The 27930-nt window shown below is 34.9% G+C and overlaps 1 protein-coding gene across 4 annotated transcripts in view; it reads left to right on the forward strand.

The window, feature by feature from the left end:
• The window catches only part of LOC114341672 (uncharacterized), a 467146-nt gene extending 439448 nt beyond the window's left edge, over nucleotides 1-27698 (forward strand). For 3 of the 4 annotated variants that reach the window (XM_050657848.1, XM_050657850.1, XM_050657851.1), the window contains one exon: nucleotides 27240-27698. In XM_050657848.1, coding sequence (XP_050513805.1) covers nucleotides 27240-27407 — 168 coding nt within the window. In that variant the 3' untranslated portion in view covers nucleotides 27408-27698. Of the gene's footprint in view, nucleotides 1-5824; nucleotides 6009-27239 lie in introns of those variants that run through there. The other variant, XM_050657849.1, reaches the window with a different exon arrangement.
• The last annotated feature ends 232 nt before the right edge of the window (nucleotides 27699-27930 follow it).

Below are 27930 nucleotides of genomic sequence, written 5' to 3' on the forward strand. Positions count from 1 at the left end.
AAAATCTGTAAAAGAATTATTCTCAATTACCAAATAATACAAATTAATGCATTCTCAAGACTAACGTCAACAAGAACACAAAACCGCTAAACGCGGTAAAAATGAGTGGCGCAAACATTCCAGCTATAAATGAGCTTACCTATATTAATATTACGTGACGAAAAATTTATTTTTATTTTGATGGAAAATAAAATTATAGTTTTATTTTGAAAGATTTTTCCATAATCTGAAGTAAAACGCGCCACAAAAGAGTATCTTTGATTAAGTTTGCAGTTTGATGTTTTGCTGTTTCCTTTCTTCAATCTTGTGAAGGACTTTGTAACCTTGTTTAAAGATCTTCTTCTTCTATAAGTGCAATGTACTTAAAAATTTAAAATCTGGAGGTCGGCAATCATCATAGCTATTCTGACTTTAGAGACGGCTGCACTGAAAAGTTCATTTGATGTATATCCGTACCATTCTCTCAGGTTGCGCAGCCACGATATTCTGCGACTCTCTATGCAGATTGGAGCAAGTTGTATCTCTCTCCACGTGTAACATGTCCGAGATATTCGAATTTTCTTGTTTTGATGGTATTTCAGATTTCTATTTCTTTATGCATCTTTCTCAGAACCTCTTTGTTTGTAACGTGTTCTGTCCACGATATTCTCATAATTCTTCTATACACCCACAGCTGGATCTAGTTTTTCCATTGATGATTCAACGTCTAAGTTTCTATTCCATAAAACAAAATCGAGAAAACGTAGCACCTAGCCAACCTAACTCCAACTTCAAATCTCTTGTGCAGAGCACTTTTCTCATTTTGTTAAAATTTGCTCTAGCCTTTCTATTCTGATTTTGATTTCCTGCAAGTAATCAACTGTGGAGTTAATCATTGTTCCAAGATATGCATATTAGTCCACTCGTTCGACATTGGTTCGGTTTATGAAGAGATTCTCGTTATTTCTTTGAGTTTTCGATATTCTCTTAAATTTGGTCTTCTTGGGGTTCATTGTTAGACCGTATTCTTGTCCAAACTCCGCTATTCTGGTTACCAGCCTCTAAAGATTCCCAATATTTTCTGCTACAAGATGACAGTGTCATCCGTATATCTAATGTTATTAATGGAAACTCCATTTAACTTTACTCCAGCTGTTTCACTCTCGGGAGCTTTTTTAAGGGCTCTTTCGAGTAGGCATTAAAAAGAATTGGAAACAACACGCATCAATTTGGAAAACGACATAAATAACACCTAGAAGAGCGCTTAGCGGAACTATGGTGAGACGTCGGCCAGTAGGAAGACCAAGGAAGAGGTGGATATACAAAGTGAGAACCGATGCTAAAGAGATATTGAGGGTGGACAACTGGAGGAGAGCAGCCAGAGACAGAGATACTTGGAGGCGGATCCTGGGGGAGGCCAGGGCTTGACTTGGGCTGTAGCGTCATAGGAGAGAACAACACGCATCCCTGTCTCACCGCACGTCTGATTTCAATTTCATATGACATCTGTTCGTTAACACGTACTTTTGCTCTTTGTTTATAGTATAAATTCGATATAATTTGTATATTGTGATACCTATTCATGGAAGTATTGCGAGAAATGAACAAAGAATACCAAATAATAAACACAATAAAAATAAGAAAGTTATAATATTTGGGACAGCGAAATGAAGTGCTAAGACTGATAATACAGTAAAAGATAAGAGGAAGAAGGAGTATAGGAAGAAGGAGTGTCAAGAAGAATTTAAGAGACTGGTTTAAATACAGTTCTATAGAACTCTTCAGAGCGGCGGTACATAGATAAATAAAGATAGTGATGATGATAGCCAACCTCCGATTGGGAGACGGCACTTAAAGAAGAATACTTGTGATATTGTGTATATTCTTACATTATTAATTATAAAAATTTAAATGTACAGACCAGTAGTATTTCGGAACTTACACTTGATTAACTATTATATTCCTTAATTGTATTTTGAAGTGTATTTTGAAGTTGAATATTTAAGTAGGCAAGTTCAAAAAGTTTGGACTTCATTATCACTTTGGAATTTAATTATTTTTAAAATATATCTACTAGCCAATCAGGTCTTTAGTATTGTTAGTTTTAATATTTGGGTAATACTTTTATTACAACCTCATATTTTCGAATAAATTTAACAATAACCTATTAGAGAGCAGTTATCAGCGGTAAAAAACTGTAAAACCGTGGAGTTTTGAGAAGCAACACCGATTTTAATGAAAATTTGAATTTAAGCTCGGTTGAGCCTCTTCTTCAAAATCCACCCTATGCCGAACCGGGCTTTTGCCCTGGGTGAAAACAAACCAATCTAGGGAATGAAATTTTTTTCAATCAAAATAACTATGGAAGTCGATGGATTGACCAATTCTGAGTAAATTTTGTTCTATAAAATTTTTTTGCGAAGTTAATACTTGGCGATTGAAACTATACATTTTTCATTGAAAAAAAAACACACGTTTTATAACCATTTTTCATGAATAACTTAAAAAATTTAATTTTATAGAAAAAATAATTAAGAACAAAATTGTAGCTAATAAAAAACAAAGAGATTCGCGTAGGAAAGACCTACGTAGATCCAATAACGACTGAGTTATTGCTCTTTAAAGGATGGTTATTTTCGAAGAATCTCGACATGGAGAACCTTCAACCTCAAATAACTCGAATGTGATTAAATTTTTTGTGAAATATTAATAGACATCTTTTAAAGTTGGTTAAAAAACCTATCAAATGAGCTCTGATAAAAGTTTTTGCATAAGAACTGAATGACTTATGATGAAAATAAAGTCGCTTCCTGCCTTTTTTTTGAAATTTAACAATTAAACCCTCGTCATTACAATCCTAAAATATATTTTAACTATTTAGAATGGGAAATAAGCCACAATATTATTAAAAAATGATTTTTATTAACGTTTCGACGCCCAAATCGGGTGCCGTTGTCAAAATACAAAATACTATTAATATAAACAAAAATGTTGTTGCTTAGTAAAAAAATTCTTCTAATAATTTATTTAATTTGACTCATTTATATCGGCAATTCAGATACATATGATACATTTTAAAGTAGAAGATATGATATACATATACAATTTTTTTGTGACGGATATTCTTGAGTTGGGGTTGATTTCATGTAATCGAATGAACTATCTTTCAGTAAAGTCGTCCCAGGAACGCAACTCATAAATATTGGCAATATCATTTTAAAGTCTTCTACTTTAAAATGTATCATATGTATCTGAATTGCCGATATAAATGAGTCAAATTAAATAAATTATTAGAAGAATTTTTTTACTAAGCAACAACATTTTTGTTTATATTAATAGTATTTTGTATTTTGACAACGGCACCCGATTTGGGCGTCGAAACGTTAATAAAAATCATTTTTTAATAATATTGTGGCTTATTTCCCATTCTAAATAGTTAAAATTGTAAAAATGCCACAAGAAAATAGCTTCAGAACAACCTAAAATATATAGCTTCCCACTGGAAATTAACTTTTTTTTAGGTATAATTGATACGATTCATGTGATTTAACCGATTTGGAATGGTTAGTTTAGAAAAAATAGTTGATTAAATCGAAAATGACATTTTTACAAATAAAAAAATGTATTTTTCTTAAGAGGATCGGAACGTATTTTCGGCTGCAATGCTATTCAAATGGGGATTCATTTTTTTCAAATCCTGAGAAAACTAATAAGTATTTTGGAAAAATTTAAACGCAGAATGAAAGATTACGTTATTAGCGAGGGCCGAAAGTCCCTGAGAACTTCTACAATGTTTATTTTAATAAGTTACAGGGGTGAAAAAACTAAGAGAAAATTTAGTGTGATTTTTAAATTCAAATATCTCATTCAAAATAAACTTTTTATTTATTCTAAGGGACTTTCGGCCCTCGGTAATAATTTAGTCTTTCATTCTGCGTTTAAATTTTTCAAAAATATTTATTGGTTTTTTCAGGATTTGAAAAAAATGAACACAATGCTGTGGTAATATTTTCCAAATCTGTCTTTGTCTTACAACGCACTCAACCGAATATAATAATATTGTCAGTCAGACACTGACAATCAGTGACAATTTTAAATATTTGACATTGCATCGGGAATATTTTGAGAAATTGATTAAATATTATTGATATATAGTGTATTTGATAAATAATTGATTTAAGACGTGAACTTAATAAAAAGTTATTTATTGTGTATTATTTGTGAAAGATCCAAGCAGAGAATACATCAGATATATCCTGTGATCCAAGTATTTTGTTGTTAGAGATGTTCAAAATTGTAAGCGTTCCAAAATAACAACATATTATTAAAAAATCACTTTAACACTTTTCCTCTTTTCTCGATTGATTATTAGTTTTTGTTGTACAAATAAATTATTACAATCACTGAAAACATAGTTAGTGAAAAAATTATTACATTTATTAACTGAATTAATAATTTGCAATTATAAAAATAACAGTTATCCAAGAACATTCAAAAGCCATCTCTTTAAATTAATTATGACATTTTCAAGTAGAATGACATTCTAGTAATGTTTACATATCCACACCAGTGTGAATTTTACTACACGTAATTTGCCGTGTAAAGACAGAAAAAGTAGGGATACACGTAAAATATTTGCGAATTATGTACCCATAGCCTTAAATAAACCTAAAAGTATTCATGATACAAAATAAAAAAAAATTAAAATTTTCAGTAAAACAAATCCTACAATTAATATTTGAAACATTTTTTCATATTATGAATACTTTTAAATGCCATTTTTTTTTTAATTATAAAAATGCCATTTTCGATTTAATCAACTATTTTTTCTAAATTAAGCATTCCAAACCAGTCAAATCACATGATCGTATCATTTATACCTATATAAAGTTAATTTTAAGTGGGAAGCTATACAGGTAGATACCTATTCATTTCTATTGGGATTGTAATGACGAGGGTTTGTTACATTAAAAAAACAGGAAGTGACTTTATTTTCGTCATAAGTCAGTCAGTTCTCAAGTAAAAAAATTTATCTCATTTGAAAGGTTCTTTGATGAGCTTTAAAAGATGTGTGTTAAGTTTTCCCAAAAAATTGCACCACATTCGAGTTATTTGAGATTTACGGTTCTCCATTTCGAGGTTCTTCGAAAATAACCATCCTTTAAAGAGCAATATCTCAGTCGATATTGGGTTTACATAGGTCTTAGAAACACTGTATATCCATTTTTTTCAAAATCACTTTTATTGCATTTTTGGATTTAGGGTGTTGTTATCTACCATTTACCAAGGAAAAAAAAAATAAAAAATGAGTAGAACCGCAATTTAACATTGCTATGAAACACATTATATCACATTCAATCTTCACTTCACCATTTTACGTTTTCTATTCTGGTGAACATTTTTCGAATTGGCGCTTACAGTGTTTCTACTTGGGACAGCCGTTTTGTTCTTAAGTATTTTTTCTATAAAATTGAATTTTTTTTAAGTTATTCATGAAAAGCGGTTATAAAACTTGAGTTTGTACAATAAAAAATGCATAGTTTCAATCGCTAATAACTTTGAAAGTATCAACTTTGGAAAAAAAATTTATAGAACAAAATTTAATCAGAATTGTTCAATCTATCGACTTCCATAGTTACTTTAAAAGAAAAAAATTTTCATCACCTAGATGGGATTGTTTTCATCCCCAGGTTATAAATACTACCTAAATCCAAATATTCAAAGGAATCGTCTTTGATTTTCAAAATTTCACGAGAAAATGGCTGTTGATTGGACTATTAAGATTTTATGAGTTAACGCTGAACTCATGATTTTTCGAAAATACTTACATAAATTAATGTTTTAGGACAAATGTTCCGTAGCACCTAGTTGTTTGCCGGTACATAAATATGTATTGATTTTGAAAAAGAAAGTTGGAACAAAGTGTTGGAAGATGGAACGAATCAAAGTTAACGCTGGCTGCAAATGTATTTCTTCAGTTCATATGTTGTAAATTTTAATAAGTTTTTATTACAAATAATAAAACAATATTTTGGCTTTATTAGGTAAGTTTCCGAAATACTACTTATTAGAATAAAAACATCATTTTCTTTATCAAGAAAACTTTTTCCTCGTGGAAAAATATCATTATCTATAAATAATGTCATATAAAGATATCAAAATATCTAGTTGGAAAAACCTCAGAAAAGAATTTTGAAAATAAAAAAACTAGGGGGTCAAAGTTCAAAAGATACAATGGAAACTATAGATAAGCTATATACAGTGTAGCTGAATGAGCGATAGAGCGAAGATATTTCGTGAATGAGCGATTTTGGAAATAAATCCGGAAATAGGTCGATTTTTATTTTTAAATTATGATTTTTTGGCGTATATATCATACTAGTGACGTCATCCGTTTGGGCATAATGACGTAATCGATAATTTTTTTAAATGGGAATAGGGGTCGTGTGCTAGCTCATTTTAAGGTCTATTTAATTTTCTATTTAGTAATATAAACATTAACCCAAACAGCACAATTACATCCCTGGGACGTACCCGGGATGTACCACTAGGACATTCGTACCTCCTGAGGACGTACGTTTCAGGTCCTGGGAAATCCTCGTTACGTACCGAGAACGTCCGATGTTACAAAATCATCCGTGCCCAGGACGTCCGACCGAACTCTCCTGGGGACGTCCGACTAAAACCTCCTTGGGACGGTCGTCCAAAACCTCCTTGGAACCTCCGACCAAACCTTTTTAGGGCATTATGTAAAATGTTTTCAGAAATTTTAAACATGGCGTTTAATTACTATTAAACTACGTTGAAAAAGTCTAAAATTATTTTGTATAAATTTACTCATAATTTTTAAAGATGAAATCTGCATTTAAAATGAAAAAACACATACCTATTACCTATATATCAAACAATTTTTAATTAAACTTTAACAAACAATAAGACGTCTTTTTATGTTCCTTCTCCTCCAAATTTTGATAATTCTTTTACCTACAATCGTAGATAAAAGAATATACCTAAGTTCCTACCTTATATAAAAACACTTATGCCATGATTAAATCCGGTTTTTGCTGAAGTAATCTAGCTGTACAAATTGTTCCTCTGTTTGCATTAGAAAGTTAATCTTTTGTAGAATGAATAGAACCTAACATTTCCTTCTATAACGGTTAATCTAATCCCTATCCTATGATTGGCCAGGCAGGGTTCTAGCTTGACATAATATGACACCGTTGCCGTATCCTCAATTTTTTCACAAACATAACCACGTCACATAAAGTTACATTTAAAAATAGCTGCTTCAATAATTTTGAAGCACCAAAAAAATAAAGGTTGAAAAAGTAAATAGTACATTATCAGTGTAAATACTGGATAGAAAAAACTCAAAAGAGGCATTTTAAATCAAAGTTCATTAAAATTGTTACAAAAAAAGATAAATAAAGATCAACTGTATAAATGTTTTTAAATCAAAAGATAATTTAAATTCTTTTTATTAATGATTACTATTAAGACATTAATTGAAATTTAAATTATTCAGTAGATTATATTCAAAGTTAACCAACACTGTTATAAAAAGGAAGATCAACTGATAAATGAAGATAAACTGTATAAATTTTGTTTAGATTATAAATCTATCTCTATAATATATTAATCTTACTATTCTTGTATATTATACCATTGATTGGAATTATACAAGAATCAAACAATTAAAGTATGGCAACACTGCAAATGCCAAGTAACTGAAGGTTATTAGATACATTCCTGAACTGGTCTGGATTCGTAATTCCTAGGGACGTCCGTAATCGTACTTCCTGGGGACGTCCGATTAAGATCCCATTACATTCTGACTTAGCGGGACCTGAAACAGACGTCCTGGGGACGTCCGTAATCGTACTTCCTGGGGACGTATTAATTTGTAATTCCTGGGAACGTCCGATTGAGGTCCCCGTACATTCGGACTTAATTGGGACCTGAAACGGACGTCCTCGGGATGTCATGTGCTATCTGGGAATATAATTATTTATACGGATTGTCCAAAAAATTGTTTAAATAAAATTAATTGACACAAAAAGAAGATAGAGAATAGAAGAAGGAGATAGATAGAAAAAGAAGATAGGTAGAATTGCTAAACCTGTATAAACATAATATGTGCAATCTTTCGATACGTGTGACTACATATGTTTATACAGGTTTAGCAATTCTACCTATCTTCTTTTTCTATCTATCTCCTTCTTCTATCATCTATCTTCTTTTTGTGTCAATTAATTTAATTTAAAAAAAAGCAATTCTACCTGCCACGTTTGTGAGCACCTTGCCTTAGATTTCGTAACCAGGAAGTTAGTCTTCTTTCTACATCACTTTTACCTTTTATTTTGCCCTCTATAAACAAACGCAGCAGACTATAACGAGGACCTCTTAGGCCGATGCCACATTATGCGTTTTGAACGGATGCGGTGAAAACGCATCCGTTTCCAACGCAACCGGACCGACCTGTCACACTATGCGTTTAGTCTGGTGCAGGTAGTAAGCGCGTACCGATGACTCAAAACGCATCCGCTTCCAACGCAACCGGACCGATCTGTCACACTATGCGTTTTCACCGGATGCGGCGGAAACGCATCCGGTCAAAACGCATAATGTGGCATCGACCTTACTATATAACTGAAATATTCAAGCGTGTGCCTCTTGATTGTCTGTATAATTTCTTACCTCTTATTAACCCTATTAGGAACTTCAAAATATTGCTAATTTTTTTTACCAATGATATTCATAACATTACAATTTCTTAAAGCTTCCAAAGCTTCCAATTTCTTCATCTCTAATTGTTTCAATAGCTGGGTACACACGGTGAGGATTTTTAAGAGATTTGGACTGCCACCTACCGATCCCTTCATGAATCCCTCTATTTTATCTGTACGTTTATGCTCCCCAGCATTCTAGATCGCTGAAATATTAGATTGCCCGTAGTTTTGATCTGTCGAGGGACTGGCTTGTTAGACCAGGGCATTTAGCACTAAAAACACCCGAATAAATAAATTTTTAAATACAGCGCCTAGAGACCTGCAGTTTTTTGCATTATGTTCAGGATGACGTCAGGAAAAAAGTCTACTATTCAAAAATGGGTGGAAATGCATAATTGCACTGTAAAGTGCATAAAATGCATCCAAAATTGCATAAATATAAAAATAAAGTCAAAATCAGTATACTAAGGAATAAAATTTATTATTTGGGGGGTTTTTGGTGTGACTGAATACGATTACGCCATCAAAACTGACCCCCGGATCACCTGGTGCACAAGGTCACGGCAAGAGACGTCATCTTCTGGAGTTTCGATGGTTTTCGCCATTAAATCGATGCAAACGGATTACTCACGCGTTTCAGGGGTCGCTAAATACGAATATGCCATCAGAATTGGCTTCCGGAGTACCTGGTGCCCAGGGTCGCTACTAAGGCACGTCATCTTCTGGAGTTTCGACTGATTTCGGCACTAAATTAATGTAACTGGACGACGGGTCCACTAAATTAATGTAACGAGGGGTTTTTGAGGTGGTTAAATACGAAGATGCCATCAGGACAGACCTTGGGATCACCTGGTGCCCAAGGCCACTGTAAGGGACGTCATCTTCTGGAGTTTCGAGTGCTTTCGGTATCAAATTGATGCAAACGGATTACTTACGGGTTTTTGAGGTCGCTAAACACGAATATGCCATCAAAACCTACTCTTTGTGCACCTGGAGCCCAAGCTCACTACAAGGGGCGTCCTCCTCTGGAGTTTGAGGGATTTCGGCATTAAATTGATAAAACTGCATTACTCGTGGGGTTTTTGAGGTGGATAAAAACGAAGATGACATCAGGACACACCTTAGGCTCACCTGGTGCCCAGGACCATTGTAAGAGACGTCATCTTCTGGAGTTTCGAGGGGTTTTGGTATCAAATTGATGTAAACGAATTACTTACGGGTTTTTGAGGTCGCTAAACACGAATATGCCATCAAGACCGACTCCCTGTGCACCTGGAGCCCAAGCTCACTGCAAGGGGCGCCCTCTTCTGGAGTTTGAGAGATTTCGGCATTAAGTTGATGAAAATGGATTACTCGGGAGTTTTTGAGTCGTTAAATACGAATATGCCATCAGAACAGACCATTGGATCACCTGGTGCCCAATAATTTCACTTCAAGGGACGTCAACTTCTGGAGTTTCGAGGGCTTTCGGTATTAAATTGATTCAAACGGATTACTTGCGGGTTTTTGGATCGAATTGGGTTACACGAATATGTCATCAGAATTTAATTTCGGAGCACCTGTTGTCCAGGATCGCTATTAAGGCACGTCATCTTCTGGAGTTTCGAGAGTTCTCGGCATAAAATGGATGTAAATGGATTACTCGGGGGTTTTTGAGGTCACCACCCACGAATAAGCCATTAGAACAAACCCACGGAGCGCCTGGTGACCATGGTCACTGCAAGGGACGTCACTGTGCTATTCAATTGTCTTACTTATGTATATATAAAATTTATACTAAATATAATATGTATAATATAATATATTACTATAAATTTATATATTTCCAGATCGACTTACTATATTCTAATAGGATAATGTTATTATGCGTTGGCGTTATTATTGATCATCATAATCACTAGGTACTTCAGAATCCTTCTTTTAAGTCATGCTCATGTTTAACAATCCCAAAAAACCCAAAAGTAATTTGTTTGCATGATTTTGGTACCGAAAACTCTAAAGTGTGTGTTCTAACGGCTTACTCGTATTCAGAAACCCTAAAAAGCCATGACTAATCCGTTTGATTCAATTTAGTACCGAAAACTTTCGAAACTCTAGAAGATGTCGTGCCCTAGGCACCAGCTGATCCGGTATCTGTTCTGATGGCATATTTGTATTCAGCAACCCCAAAAACCTATAAGTAATCGATTTGCGTCAATATAGTATCGAAAAAACTCGCCCAGAGGATGACGCCCCTTGCAGTGACCGCCGACACCAGGTGCTACGATAGTCTGTTTTGATCGCATGTTCGTGTTTAACGACTTTAAAAACCCCCGACTAATCCATTTTTATCAATTTAATGCCGAAATCCCTCAAAACTTCAAAAGATGACGTCTCTTGCAGTTAAATTGGGCACCAGGTGCACAGGGTGTCGGTTCTGATGGCATACTCGTGTTTAGAAACCTCAAAAACCCTCCAGTAATACATTTTCATCAATTAAATGCCGAAAACCCTCGAATCACCAGAAGATGACGTGTCCTAATAGCGGCCCTGGGTAACATATACTCCGGAGTTTACTTCTGATGGAATATTCGTGTTTACCGACCCCAAAAAACCAGTAAGTAATTCGTTTACATGAACTTAATGCCGAAAATACTCGAAACTCCAGAAGATTACGTGCATTAGTAGCGATCCTGGGTACCAGGTACTCCGGAATTCAATTCTGATGGCATATTCGTGTTTAGCGACCCCAAAAACCCGTAAGTAATCCGTTTGCATCAATTTAATACCGAAAGCACTCCAAACTCCAGAAGATGACGTCCCTTGCAGTGACCTTGGGCACCAGGTAATCCGGTGGTCTATTCTGATGGCATATTCGTGTTTGGCGACCTCAAAACCCCCCCGAGTAATCCGTTTGCACCAATTTAATACCGAAAGCCCTCGAAAGTCTAGAAGATGACGTCAATTGCAGTGACTTTGGGCACCAGGTGATCCAGAGGTCTGTTCTGATGGCATATTCGTGTTAAACCACCTCAATAAACCCCCGAATAGTCCAGTTGCATCAATTTAGTGCCGAAATCCCTCGAAACTCCAGAAGATGACGTGCCTTAGTAGGGACCCTGGGCACCAGGTAGTCCGGAGGTCAATTTTGATGGCATATCAGTACTTAGTGACCTCTTAAATTCGTGAGTAATTTGTTTGCATCAATTTAATGCCGAAAACCATCGAAACTCCAGAAGCTGACATCTCTTGCACTGACCTTGGACACCAGGTGATGCAGTGGTCAGTTCTGATGGCGTAATCATATTCAGTGACCCCAAAAACCCCTAAAATAATAAACTTTGTTCCTTAGTATACTGATTTTGACTTTATTTTTATATTTATGCAATTTTGAATGCATTTTATACACTGTACAGTGCAATTATAGGTCTGGATCCCGCGTATGAAAAAAAAGTTGATTAATAGCAAGCTGAAAATTTGTAAATAGCTTAAGGGTGTCTAGTCGGACAAACTTTGATATATGGGAACACTGGAACAGGGGAAGTTTTAATTGTGGAACAGGTTAAAAATTTGGAACGGTCAGACCACGAAAACGGCACATGTATTTTGTCCGACAGAACAGACTTAAACTCTCCGAACAGAGATTAAACTCTCATGCAAAAATCAGACTGCTATTTGTCACCAAATGGGCGTTTTAATGAGTGGAACATGTAGAATATGTCAAATGACAGGATTTATGACAGGTGATAATTAGCAGTCTGATTTTTACATGAGAGTTTAATCTCTGTTCGTAGAGTTTAAGTCTGTTCTGTCGGACAAAATAAATGTGCCGTTTTCGTGGTCTGGCCGTTCCAAATTTTTAACCTGTTCCACAATTAAAACTGCCCCTGTTCCAGTGTTCCCATATATCAAAGTTTATCCGACTAGACACCCTTAAGCTATTAACAAATTTTCAGCTTGCTATTAATCAACTTTTTTTTCATACGCGGGATCCAGACCTATTATGCATTTCCACCAATTTTTGAAAAGTAGACTTTTTTCCTGACGTCATCCTGAACATAATGCAAAAAACTGCAAGTCTCTAGGTGCTATATTTAAAAATTTATTTATTTTGTGCTAAATGCCCTCGTCTAGACCAGGGCATTTAGCATTAAAAACACCCGAGTAAATAAATTTTTAAATACAGCACCTAGAGTCTTGCAGTTTTTTGCATTATGTTCAGGATGACGTCAGGAAAAAAGTCTACTATTCAAAAATGGGTGGAAATGCATAATGGCACTGTAAAGTGCATAAAATGCATCCAAAATTGCATAAATATAAAAATAAAGTCAAAATAAGTATACTAAGGAACAAAATTTATTATTTGGGGTGTTTTTGGGGTCACTGAATACGATTACGCAATCAGAACTGATCCCCGGATCACCTGGTGCCCAAGGTCAGTGCAAGAGACGTCATCTTCTGGAGTTTCGATGGTTTTCGACATTAAATCGATGAAAACGTATTACTCACGAGTTTTAGGAGTCGATAAATACGAATTTGATATCAGAATTGATCTCCAGTGATCCTGGTGCCCAAGGTAGCTACTAAGGGACGTCATTTTCTGGAGTTTCGAGGGATTTCGGCACTAAATTGATGTAACTGGACCACTCGGTGGTTTTGAGGTGGTTAAACACGAAGATGCCATCAGGACAGACCTTAGGATCACCAGGTGCCCAAGGCAACTGTAAGGGACGTCATCTTCTGGAGTTTCGAGGACTTTCGGTATCAAATTGATGTAAACGGATTACTTACGGGTTTTTGACTCCGCTAAACACGAATATGCCATCAACACCGACTGCCTGTGCACCTGGAACCCAAGCTCACTGCAAGGGGCGTCCTCTTCTGGAGTTTAAGAAATTTTGGCATTAAATTGATAAAAATGGATTACTCGGGAGTTTTTGAGTCGTTAAACATGAATATGCCATCAGAACAGACCTCTCGATCACCTGGTGCCAAGGTCACTGCAAGGGACGTCATCTTCTGGAGTTTCGAGGGCTTTCGGTATTAAATTGATGCAAATGGATTACTTACGTGTTTTTGAAGTTGCTAAACACGAATATGATATCAGAATTGAACTCCGGAGTAACTGGTGACCAGGATCGCTACTAGATCACGTCATCTGGAGTTTCGAGAGTTTTCGGCATAAAATGGATGCAAATTGATTATTTCGGTACTAAATTGATGAAAAATGAATTACTTTTTGGTTTTGGGGTTATTGAAGACGAATATGGCTTATATGAGGAATTCTGGAGTCTCTTGTGATTACGGTAATCACTAATAACGTCAACGCATAATAACACTCATACAAAAAATAAATAGATTGCCATATTAGAGTTCGTATTCCGCAAACCCAAAAACCCATGAGAAATTCGTTTACACCAATTTAGTACCAATATTTTTCTAAACTCCATAAGATTATATACCTTAGGCACCAGGTGCTCCGGTGTTTTTTCTGTCGGCGTATTTGTTTTCAGCAATCCCAAAAATCCTTGAGTAATCTGTTTGCATCAATTGAGTACCTACCTAAAACTTTCGAAACTTCAGAAGATGACGTGCCTTAGGCACCAGGTCCTCCGGGGTTTGTTCTGATGGGGTATTCGTTTTCAGCATCCCCAAAAACCTATAAGTAATCTATTTGCATCAATATATGTAGTACCGAAAACCTCGCCTACTAGCGGATGACGATCTTTGCAGTGACCCTGGGCACTAGGTTCTACGATGGTCTGTTTTGATGGCATGCTAGTGTTTACCGACCTCAAAAACCCCCGAGTAATTTATTTTCAACAATTTAATGCCGAAATTCTTTAAACTTCAGAAGATGACGTCCCTTGTAGTGACCTTGGGCAATAGGTGCACAGGGCGTCGGTTGAAACCCCAGAAGATGACGTGCCGTAGTAGCCAACCTGGGCACTAGGTATTCCGAAGTTCAATTATGATGGCATATTCGTGTTTAGCGACCTTAAAAACCCGTAAGTAATCCGTTTGCATCAATTTAATACCAAAATCCCTCGAAACTCCAGAAGATGACGTCCCTTGCAGTGACCTTGGGCACCAGGTGATCTGGTGGTCTGTTCTGATGGTACATTCGTGTCTAACACCTCAAAAACCCCCGAGTAAACCATTTTGATCAATTTAATGCCAAAATCCCTCAAAACTCCAGGAGACGACGTCCCTTGCAGTGACCTTGGTCTCCAGGTGCACAGGGGTCGATTCTGATGGCATATTCGTGTTTAGCGACCTCAAAAACCCTCCAGTAATCAGTTGTAACGTTTACATTTTTCTGCATGTAGAATAAAAAGCGAGTTGGAAATGATGTGAATTCACATCAAATTGTGTTCCCAAAACCATAATAAATTTCCTTCGCGCCGAGAAGGCACTTGAAGAAACTGTGTTTTTTTAAATCTTCTAACTGATAAGTCTTAAGTGTCAAAAATTTTATGGGAATATCTCTTCATTCTCTCACAGATCACAGATCTTAATTTAGCGTCGTTCCCACACAACGTCTGTAAATTGGGGCATACGTCTCAAACATATTTCACAACAGCATGCGGTCTAGATAAGACACCTGTTTTGTGTTTATTTAACTGAAAAAATGCATTGACATCTTAAAAAGCTCATCCTTTTAATATAGTTAATTTGATGCCATTATTGAGTAATTTTTATTTTAAAATGGGTGATCAATTAAACTATAGACATTTTATGGGTGATCATTTAAACTATAGACATTTTGATTATGTAATTTTTTTGTGTAATTACTATAATATTTAGTATTATAGAAATAAAAAAAAGCTTTTTTTATTGTCGAATAGATGACGGAATATGAGTGTCAATTATATATTTTTAATTTTTTTGAGTAATTATTCAGTTTTTCAGTTTAGTAATTAGAGTCATTAAAAATTATAGTCATCTATTTTACGTTGTTGATTATCGGTCTGTGTTTGTGTTGACCAAATAATATTAAGTTAATATATTTGAAGTTTTCTTTTTTTGGTCAACAATTTTATAGTTCTTTCTTTCTGGGTAGATCATATAAATATGTATTGAGTATTACCTTATTGAGAACACCTTATTGAGTAGTTTAATAAAAGTTACATTGAAACGTATATATATATATATATATATATATATACGAGTGGCCGTTAAACCACAATAACTTCTCATCTTTTATATATATATATATATATATATATATATATATATATATATATATATATATATATATATATATATATGAGGTTCCGTCACTGGCTATATATTAGAAGATACGTATATTTAGATCGATCGTCTAAAAATCAAGTTTTTGGTGGTAAAAAATTTTAAAACTTATAAACAACAATTAATAAAACTTAATTAATAGTTAAATGGTTTAAAATATTTACATAGTGAAAATTCATAATATTTGATGGTGGAAGTGTAAATTTAGTTTATTAACCTACAAACAAGTAAGACGCGTGGTGACAGAATTTAATAAGGTACTCAAAAATAACAATAACATAAACATAGGCGTAACAATTCAAGGTAAGAATATTCCATATTTTTATTATTAAAAATAGATTTTGGATCCTCTGGACGGTTGGATGGGTAAAGTATTGGATTATAATAGTATAAATATTCTTTAAACCATAATAAATAAAGTAAGCCTAAAATCAACTTAAAAATCAATTTAAAAATAAAATATTTGATTTAAAATCTAAACAAACTACATTTAACCACTCAAGGAAAGGCGGTTCCTCCGCAGGGTCGACTTGGGATAAACCTTTATCGGTGAGTGGTCGTGTAGGGAAAGGTAAAAACAAATACATCGTCATGGAAAAAATAATGGAAGAAATAATAGAAAAACTTAATAAAATGGAAGAGAGAGAGATTAGGGTAGAAAATAAAATAGATGCTATATCAATCGAACTCAATAAGCTAAAATTAGAAAATGAACTGATCAAAAAGGAAAACCTGGAAATCAAAGAGGAGATGAAATTGCAAGAAAGAAGAATCGAGGCTCTAGAAAAAGAAGTAAGAAAGAAAAACATTGTGATACATGGTGTAGACGAAACAACAAATGAAAATAGAGCAATCCTAAAAAATAAATTCAAAGAAATAACTAATAAAATGAACATTTCAATAGACGAAAACGAGGAGATACAAGATATCTATAGAGTAGGAAACCAAAATAATAAAAGCAGGCCTATAAAAATAGAACTTAAACATGTGTCGAAAAAAATAGAGATACTAAGCCAAACACGCAGACTCAAGGGCAGCAAAATATTCATTACGGAAGACTACTCAAAAGAATACCAACAGAAAAGGAAATTTCTAATCCACCAACTGAAATTGGCTAGAGATAAAGGTTACAGAGCGTTCCTAAACTATAACGGGCTCAAAATAGATGGAGAAATATATACACCGGAGCAGTTGGGCTACAAAAATGATAACAATGGAGAAACTCAACCTGAAAATGGAGCAGAGGAACAAAAAACAAAGGGGAGAAAAGCGAGTGAAAGATCCCCAGGAAACGAAATACAGCAAATACCAAAATCAATAAGAACAGCAGAAGGGGGAGCATATAACTCAAAAAACTGAAAACACAGGCACCAAAAACTGCAAAGATACTAGTAAAAAAGACAACGCAAATGGAAAAGGACAACGAAAATAATGGAAAGGAAACAACAATAATAGGTACTTGGAATATCACAAGTCTTTATGGTAAAGAATTCGAATTGACAGAGGAAATGAAAACATACGGCATTGACATCCTAGGCCTGAGTGAAACGAAGAAGAAGGGAAGAGGAAATATGAGATGTGGCGATGGTTACAAGCTCTTCTACTCAGGTGTACAAGAAATGGAAAGAGCAAAAGAGGGAGTCGGTTTTATAATCACGGATGATCTGAGTGGGAGAGTTGTAAAATACCAAGCAATAAACTCTAGAATAATTACCGTAAGTATAAAACTAGACGAGTTAGTTAGCATAATACAAATATATGCACCAGTCGAGGGCACAGAAGAACAGAAAATGTCTCAATTCTATAGCGAACTCCAAACAGCTTTAGACGAAGTGAGAGAAGATACTGAGAACATAATTATTATGGGAGACTGGAATGCTAGAGTTGGAAATGACATCAACAAGGGACTTGGAAGCCTTGGGCGGTATGGAGAAAAAGCTGAGAACAGAAATGGGAAGAAGATGATACAATTTTGTGTAAATAACGACTTAAAAATTGGAAATATATTCTGGTATCAAAATATGGAGGACAGATACACTTTTGAAGCACAGGAAAGAAATGCCAAAAGTCTAATAGATTACATCGTGATTCCTGCAGAAATGAATATTATCAAAAATATAAAAACAGAAAAATTTGCAGAACTTAATACTCAACACAAGCTACTCGTAGCCGAAATGACTACAAAGAAAAAGCAATATATAGTCGATAAGTCATACACTAAGATAAATATTAAGAAGCTGAAAACAGAGAAAGAGAAAAGTGACTATAAACAAGAAATATATGAGGAATTGCAAAGAATGGAGCTGGAAAGAGAGCAATTGGATATGGAAGAAAGATGGAAAATACTAAAAGACACACTATATAAAACAGCAGAGAAAATTTGTGGAAAAAAGTCAATAAATAAATATCATAAGAGAACAGAATGGTGGAGTCAAGAACTAAAGAAAATAATAAAGGAAAAGAAGCAAGCCTGGAAAAAATATCAACAATGTAGAAATGAAAATAACAAAGTAGAATACATGGAGAAACGTAATAGAGCAAAGATAGCAGTAAGGATGAGCTGGGAAGAATTCGGAAAAGAATTGGAAGCAAATTACAAAACAGATAACAGAAAATTCTGGAACCGTATAAAGGGTCTAAGAGGGAAAAAAGGTAGGGAACAGTATGGAATCAAAGATAAAAATGACCAATTGAAAATAGAGACTACAGAAATAGTAGAAGTATGGAAACAATACTACGAAGATAAATTCAAACACGAAGAAGTAGAAATATATGAAGCAGGAAGAAATAGACCAGAACTGGAGGAGGAAGAGGAACCAGAGAGTATAAGGAAGGAAGAACTGGAAGAAGCTATAAACAATATTAAACTTGGAAAAGCGGCAGGAGAGGACCAACTAGATCCAGAAATGATAAAATGGATGGGTGAAAAAGGAGAGGACTGGCTATTACAGATATGCAAGGAAGCATGGAGTACAGAGAAAATCCCAGATGACTGGAAGAAGAACATAGTTCTACCAATATACAAAAAAGGACAACATAATGAATGCGAGAATTATAGAGCAATATGCTTGTCATCGGTCGCCTTCAAGGTATACACGAGAATTATAGAGAAGCGTCTAAGATCAGTGATAGAGAACGAATTGGAAGACGAACAGGCTGCATTCAGATCAAACCGTCAAACAAACGATAACGTCTACATCATAAGAAATATAATAGAGAGACAATGCCGTAAAGGGAATGAACTATTTCTCATGTTCGTCGATCTGAAGGCGGCATTTGATACGATAAACAGAGAAATATTGTGGAAAATATTGGAGAGCTATAATATACCAAAAAAGATGATAAAAGTCATAAAATCTATATATATGGAAGTAGAAGGCCAAGTACAAATAAATGGAGAAAGATCAGGCACTTTTAAATGGGATAAGGGAATTAAACAAGGAGATGGACTAAGCCCCCTCTTGTTTATAATAGTCATGGATACTTTAATCAAAAATACCAAAGATCAAACAAGAAACCTTCAATACATAGTAGGATATAAAAACTTAAATGCAATAAAGATCAACTCCCTTCTATACGCTGATGATATAGTTCTAATCACAGACACAGTGGAGAAAATGCAGAAACTAATAGATATTTGGCAAAAAGAGATACATAAATTAAAAATGGAAATGAACCTCAACAAAACAAAACTTATGATAATAAATGAAGATGAGAAAAGAGAAAGGAATACTAATATAATAGTAAGGGAAAAAGTAATACAACATGTATCTACTTTTGAATATCTGGGAAATATAATAACAGATGATGGGAAAACGGACTTGGCAATAAGTAATAAACTGAAGAAGGCAACTAGCGTGTATTACTCTTTAAATAATACAATTTTTGGAAAGTCAGAAATAAGCAACAAAACTAAACTCAGAGTATATAACAGCATAGTAAATCCGATAATGACATATGGGGCGGAAACATGGATTGTCCAAAAGAAACATGAATCAATGATAAACGCGACGGAGATGAAATACATGAGAAAAATAGCCGGAGTTACGAAGTTTGACAGATTCAGAAATGAAGATATAAGAAGAGAGTTGGAACAAGAACCGATAATTGGGAAGATCGAAAACAAACAATTAAGCTGGTTTGGACACATACAACGAATGGAGCAAAATAGACTTACAAAGAAGGTACATGAAGCCAAAATGGGAAACAAAAGAAAAAAGGGAAGGCCGAGGAAGACATGGATGGACCAGATCCAAGATATAGGTGAAAGGAGACACATCAGTATGAGGGATATGAAGAACCTGGCCACCAATAGAAGCAATTGGAAGAAGTGGATAAAAGGCGGAACCCGACATCCGACGCCCTGAAGGGCACTAAGGATTATGAGAAAGAAGAAGAATATATATATATATATATATATATATATATATATATATATATATATATATATATATATTTATATATATATATATATAACCGGTTCTATAGCGTTCTACGCCTTCCGGTACCCAATCGCCAAGCCTGTCGATCTAGCCAGTCTCTTTCTTGAAGATTTCTTTCTGACATGGCTTTTGTAATTCCTTGTTTCCAGGAGGTCGGTGGCCTTCCTCTTTTCCGTTTTTCTGGCGGTATCCATCTCATTGTAATTTTTGGTAATCTTTCATCTCCCATTCGTTGGACGTGTCCATACCAAGTAAGTTGGTTTCGTTGTACCTCGTCCACTATTGTTTTCTGCTTACCTACTTTTTCTCTGATCTGTTCATTTCGAACATGGTCCCATCTCGATATTCTGGCAGATCTTCTAAAAAAATTCATTTCAGTAGTAAGCAGCTTATTTTCGGATTTTTTGTCATTTGCCACACTTCGGAGCCATACGTTAAAATTGGTTTCAGAATAGCGTCGTAAATCCTCATTTTTGTATTTAAATTTATGTTATGTTGCCATAAGACAGGGTTTAGGGCTCTAGTAACCTTTCTAGTCTTCGTCACTCTATCATCTATACTGGATTCCGTTCTTCCACTATTTGTTAATTTAATCCCTAGATATATATATATATATATATATATATATATATATATATATATATATAAAACAGATGAAATATATATATATATATATATACTCTGTACAACCCCTGATGTAGTCACTTCCGTCAAGATCTAGGTCCTCTTGTTGTATTTGGTTACCAATGTGTAGATATTGTGTTTTCCTTATGTTTACCTCTAAACCCCATTTCCTGTATTCTTCCATCAATTTTCTTGTCATATATTCTAAGTCTTCCTTATCTTGGGTAACACCACCTGGTCGTCTGCGTAGTTCAAAGTGTATAATGTTATGTCTCCGATTGGTATACCCATACCACTGCATTTCTGCTTCCAAAGTCTGAGAGCACCGTCGGTATATATATTGAAAAGAATGGGAGAGAAGCAGCACCCTTGTTTAAGGCCTTTTGTTACTTGGAAGCTAGATGACAGATGGTTACCTCTCTTTACCCTTGACATATAATCTTTATAGAGGCATTGTATGGCTTTGATGACAGTTGCAGATGAAACGTACGATGTCGAATTTTATTTAATTATTATTTACAGCTCAAGATTAGAACATTGATGTCTTGTCGTAGCATTGTTGCTAATTTTTTATTGTTGTGTTATGTTTTGTTAATTATTGTTCCTTTGAGTATTTGTTGGTCAAAATACCAGGCGCCCAATATTTTCGTTTGTGTATTCAGTATTTACGTTTTCTAGAGTCCATGAGTCAAACCATCAGTTAATGTTATCTATTTATCTTTTGTCTATCGTCGTTTCATTAACCCTATTCGCATACCATTATTTATTCACTTAACACCTTTCATTGTAACAGAAGCTCAACCCAAAGAACGATGCCCACATCTCTTCCGACTGAGCAACGTGGCCTTTGTTTCGTCAATGTAAATGATTGGACCTTTCCATCTTCGGTCATTCCTTATTCCATCTAAGGATAATATCGTCCTGATCCTTCTGGTTCAGCCTTCATGACCTCTTGTCCTTCCGATCGTTATAAAAACCCTCCAGTAATCACTTTGCATCAATTAAATGCCAAAATCCCTCGAAACCCCAGAAGATGATGTGCCGTAGTAGCAACTCTGGGCACCAGGTACTCCGGAGGTCAATTCTGATGGCATCTTAGTACTTAGTGACCCCTAAAACGCGTGAGTAATCCGTTTGCATCGATTTAATGCCGAAAACCATCGAATCTCCAGAAGATGACGTCTCTTGCACTAATCTTGGGCACCAGGTTATCCGGGGGTCAGTTCTGATTGCGTAATCGTATTCAGTGACCCCAAAAACACCCCAAATAATAAATTTTGTTCCTTAGTATACTTATTTTGACTTTATTTTTATATTTATGCAATTTTGGAGGCATTTTCCACAGAGAACGGCAGTTCTCACCAGTGGCGCACAACACCCCTACAAGCGACACTATATATACACGAAATTTTCGATTTTCTAAACCTGACTGAATTGAAAATTGGGCCACATCCCATCTTAAAGAATAGGAAAAGACTCGTCCATCCATATGTCATATCTCCATTTTGGTCCAAGGGTGTGGATTTTACGGCCCTTCCCATTTAGAGTCTGTTTTTCGTTCTCGTCCCCAAAACTCCCAAAAATTTCAAAAACTTAAGCCCGACCTTTGCGGCTTCTGATAGCACAGATCATTACCTTTCCAACGCATGTTTAATTTTGAAAATCGGTTATACCATTCAAAAGTTATCGATCTCAGAAGTATGACTCAATTTTTATTTAAAAAAGGGAAAATGTTTGTGGATATGTATGTATGTATGTATGTATGTATGTGTGTGGAAAAGTTACACCGATCTGAATTTTTTTTTCTGTGTTTCAAGAGGGTGTGAGGGCCGATTCAGAACCGGTCTAATTTTTGACTTCTGACTACCGGTAAGCCAGCTAGAGGACTAGATAGATACAAAATAGCATATTTTTTGGGCGTATATATCTTGGGTTCAAGGAGAGACAGGAAAACCGCAAATACACCAAATTAATAGGGATGAGTTAAGATTTCAAACGGTGCTTAAGCGATCAACCTGAGACATACACACTGCTCACCATAGCCGAAAAACTGAAAAATTAAACGTTGAAAATTTTGGTTTTTCGACAATTACTCAAAATTTCAACCTACGAATTGCGCCAATAACTGAGCGTTTGTAGGAGGACTCAGGACGCGTCTAACGGTGTATATCTCATATCTGGGAAAATTCGAATTTTTTAGTTATAGGCTTCATAATTATAATCAAATCTATTTCTTATGGGAAAAACCGTTTTTCAAGCTCAATAATTCCTGTAATACGTTCAGTTATCATACTTGATCTTGGATGCATCAGATACTACTTGTCAATACGTTTTAAACTCATATTTAGTGATCAACATCAGTTCAGCCGTTCAGAAGTTATAGAGCTCCAAAAGTATAATTAGTCCAGGAACTGAAACTTTTCACTTCGCAATTTTTACAGAATGGATCGATTTGCTTGAAAATTTGAGAATAAGTAGTGGAGAGTCTAAGGATCAAAATCTGTATGATTCCGAAAGACGCTTTTACCATGGGGTGGTTGCCACCCCGTCTCGAGCGTGGAAATTTTTTATTATATTTTGACCGCAAATGTTGGTAAAAACATTAATTGTAAGCAAAAAATGTTTTATATTTTTTTGATAAAATTAATAGTTTTCGATTTATTGGTTATCGAAATTTAGTTTATATCGAAAAAATCAATGTTATTAATCAATCATGGTTTATGTACTTGTAGTGGTTACGATGTTAGTTTGATTGGGCAATCCGAGTTCATTTGCCGGCCATAATTACATAATTATTAGGATGGCTGGGATATGAACTCGGATTGTCTTATCACTGGTGTCGTTAGTTCTAGATCATTTGGGAGAGATTGCGACCAAGGTTGTCGTTCTCAAAACTACCAAAAATTTCAAAAATATTAGTTCGACCTTTGCGGCTTCTGCTAGTACTGATCATTACCTTTCCAACGCACATCTAATTTTGAAAATTACCAGAGAACGACAGTTCTCGCCAGTGGCGCACAACCCCTACATGCGACACTATATATTATATACACGAAATTTTCGATTTTCTAAACCTGACTGAATTGAAAATTGAGCCAAATCCCATCTTAAAGTTTAGGAAAAGACTCCTAGATCCATATATTACTTCTTCATTTTGGTCCAAGGCTGTGGATTTTACGGCTTTTCCTATTTAGGGTCTGTTTTTCGTTCTCGTCCCCAAAACTCCCAAAAATTTCAAAAACTTAAGTTCGGCCTTTGCGGCTTCTGATAGCATAGATCATGACCTTTCCAACGCATGTTTAATTTTGAAAATCGGTTATACCGTTTAAAAGTTAGCGAGCTCAGAATTAGAACTCAATTTTTATTTAAAAAGGGGAAAATGTTTGTGGATATGTACATATGTATGTATGTATGTATGTATGTATGTATGTATGTATGTATGTATGTATGTATGTATGTGGAAAAGTTACACCGATCTGAATTTTTTTTCTGTGTTTCAAGAGGGTGTGAGGGCCGATTCAGAACCGGTGTAATTTTTGACTTCTGACTACCCGTAAGCCAGCTATAGGGCTAGGTAGATACAAAATGGCAAATTTTTTGGGCGTATATATCTTAGGTTCACGGAGAGACAGGAAAATCGCAAATAAACTACATCAATAAGGTTGAGTTAGGTTTTCAAACGTTGCCTAAGCGATCAAGCTCAGACGTACACACGGCTCAGTATAGCCAAAAAATTGAAAAACTAAACTTTGAAAATTTTGGTTTTTCGACAATTACTCAAAATTTCAACCTACGAATTGCGCCAATAACTGAGCGTTTGTAGAAGGACTCTAGGCTAATCTAACGTTGTTTACCTCATATCCGGGAAAATTAGAAATTTTAAGTTATACGCTTCATAAGTATGATCAAATCTATTTCCTATGGGGAAAAACAGTTCAAGCTCAATAATTTCTGTAACAACTTTAGTTTTCATACTTGAACTCAGATGCATCAGATACTACTTGTCAATACGTTTCAAACTCATGTTTAGTGATCAAAATCGGTTAAGCCGTTAAGAAGTGTTAAGTTAGAAATGTATAATCCAATTAACTATTATTCCCGAAATGGTTTATGTAGTTGTAGTGGTTACGACGCTAAATTTGATCTGTAACGGATAATCTGAGTTCATTTACCGGCCATCCCAATATTTTTATTTATTCTATTTCGACTAGAAAAAAAATCTAGTATACATTCGATGGTCACTAGATCATTTGGGAGATAATGCGACAAAGGTGACCATTTATAAAGCTTGACGTGTAATCGAGAAAAATTGCATTCAACTTCATACATTTAATTTGTATATAACTTGAAAAACTCCTGATACAAGAATAAAAAACCGCTAAACGCCGTAAAAATGAGTGGCGCATACAATATTCCAGCTACAAAAGATCTGATATGAAAATTACGTGGCGCGAAAATGTATTTTCATTTTGATGCAAAACAAAATTCTAGTTTTATTTTAAAAGATTTTTCCATAATATTTGCTAAATTTGAAGTAAACGCGCCACAAAAGAGTAAATTTGATACAGTTTGAATTTTGAAACTCTTTTGTGGCGCGTTTACTTCAAATTTAGCAAATATTATGGAAAAATCTTTTAAAATAAAACTAGAATTTTGTTTTGCATCAAAATGAAAATACATTTTCGCGCCATGTAATTTTCATATCAGATCTTTTGTAGCTGGAATATTGTATGCGCCACTCATTTTTACGGCGTTTAGCGGTTTTTTATTCTTGTATGCACTTTACAGTGCAATTATGCATTTCCACTCATTTTTGAATAGTAGACTTTTTTCCTGACGTCATTCTAAACATAATGCAAAAAACTGCAAGTCTCTAGGTGCTGTATTTAAAAATTTATTTATTTTGTGCTAAATGCCCTCGTCTACGGGGCCAAAAGTCCCTGAAAACTTCTATAATGTATATTTTAATAAGCTACAGGGGTGAAAAGAAAAGAGAAAATTTAGTGTGACTTAATTTCAAACATCTTATTCAAAAGAAACTTTTTTACTTGGCCTTTTTTATTTAGTAATTTCACCATACACAACCCGAGAGTTGAAACTTTTATCTTTTTTTTTTTCGTTTTTGACATTTTATTCCGAACGTGGCAAAATACCTCTAGATATTTTATATATGCATAAAATATCCAACGTCCATTCCAGTCCCCACAAAATATGACGGAACGGCCCACTAACTAAGAGAATTGTCCCTTCGCATATCGGTACTGCGATAAAAATTGAAAGACAGAATATTTACGTTTGTGTGCAAAGACATATCCGATCTGCCGCAGACCAAATCGGCGGAAGCGGAATGACAGATCTGATCGTAGGGATAGATCGTTCATAAATCCTCTCCGTGTGTGCCCAGCTAATGTCCAGGCCTTAGATCCCTAGAGCAAACTTGTAAAAACGTAGCAGCGCAACAACCTTATCTTTAGATCCATTCTTACGTCTCTGCCACATGTTTAATTTTTACAAATTTTGCCCTTACTATTTCTATACGGCTTATCTCTTGTGTTTGTTCTGCGTTTTGACTAACCAATTTTCCTAGATATTTGTATTTATCTACCCTTTCTATCTGGATATTATTAATATGGAACGTCTCCTTGCCTTTTGGATGTTTTGTAATGACCATGAATTTCGTTTTCTTTAAAATCATTTTAATACCATATTTATATGGTACACTTTTCGTTCAGCCGTTCCAGTATGTTTTCAGTCTTTGTAGAGTCGAAGTGAATATGACAGTATCATCGGCATATCCTATATTATTAAGAATTTCACCATTTATGATCGTCCCATCCTTACACTCTCCTAAAGCTTCTTGGAAGACGGCTTCGCTGTATCTATTAAAGAGCAGTGGTGACAATATACAGACCTGTCTTACACTCCTAAAAATTTCTATTTCTTCCGACATTTGATCCTCAATTCTTATGTTGACTTTCTGGTTTCAGTAGAGGTTTGATATTACTCCAATATCGTGGCTGTCGATGTTGTTCAGTTTTAAGATATTAATTAGTGTATCGTGCTTTACCTTGTCGAATGCTTTTTAAAATCAAAAAAGCATGCATTTCATGAATGACAACAGACAGTTTTATTTTATAAAATAAATTTGTGTCATATATTGATTGGTTTCATCAACTGTAAAAAATATTTTTGTAAACGTTTTCGTTGTAATGTTCTAATTAATTTTTAGGATATTTGCGTAGTTCAACACACAGAATGCATAACAGTGGAAAAGAATTTACTATTTGCCAGGCAGCTAATGGCAATTCCTTCACCTACTTGCGCAATGGAACCTCACGAGAGGCCTGTTAAAGTAGGATGCAACTGCATGCATCACGTTAAACATCGCTTCCGCTAAAATAGTGTTGTTACTCATGCGTTGATTGTACGTACAGTCGGAAAAATAAAAGAATACCCATGAACGAACATATAAAACACGCTCTATTTTCCTGTCGCCTTGTCACACAAAAAATTGGCCAGCGCAAGTACATGTATTAATTATTATTACATGCACTTGCGCTGGGCAATTTTCTTTGTGACACGGTGACAGGAAAATACAGCGTGTTTTATATGTTCGTTCATGGGTATTCTTTCATTTTTCCGACTGTATTAATTTTGTGGCATTTTATAAATAAATCATAAAATATTTCGTGTTTTTTTTTCTTTTTATTGAAATATAAGTGTTTCCTACTTGTTACTGCCCTATATCGCTTCTCACTTCTGAAAGTGAGGAGATCAAAAGAGTTGTACAAAAGAGGTATACATATCTTATTCCCACTCCTATTTAATATTCATTCCGAAGAAATATTTAAAAAATGCAAATGAGGGCATAAAAGTAAACGGTGAGTTAACGAACAATATAAGACATGCCTATGGCACGG

Source organism: Diabrotica virgifera, chromosome 8, assembly GCF_917563875.1.
Source record: "Diabrotica virgifera virgifera chromosome 8, PGI_DIABVI_V3a".
Classification (NCBI taxonomy): Eukaryota; Metazoa; Arthropoda; class Insecta; order Coleoptera; family Chrysomelidae; genus Diabrotica; species Diabrotica virgifera.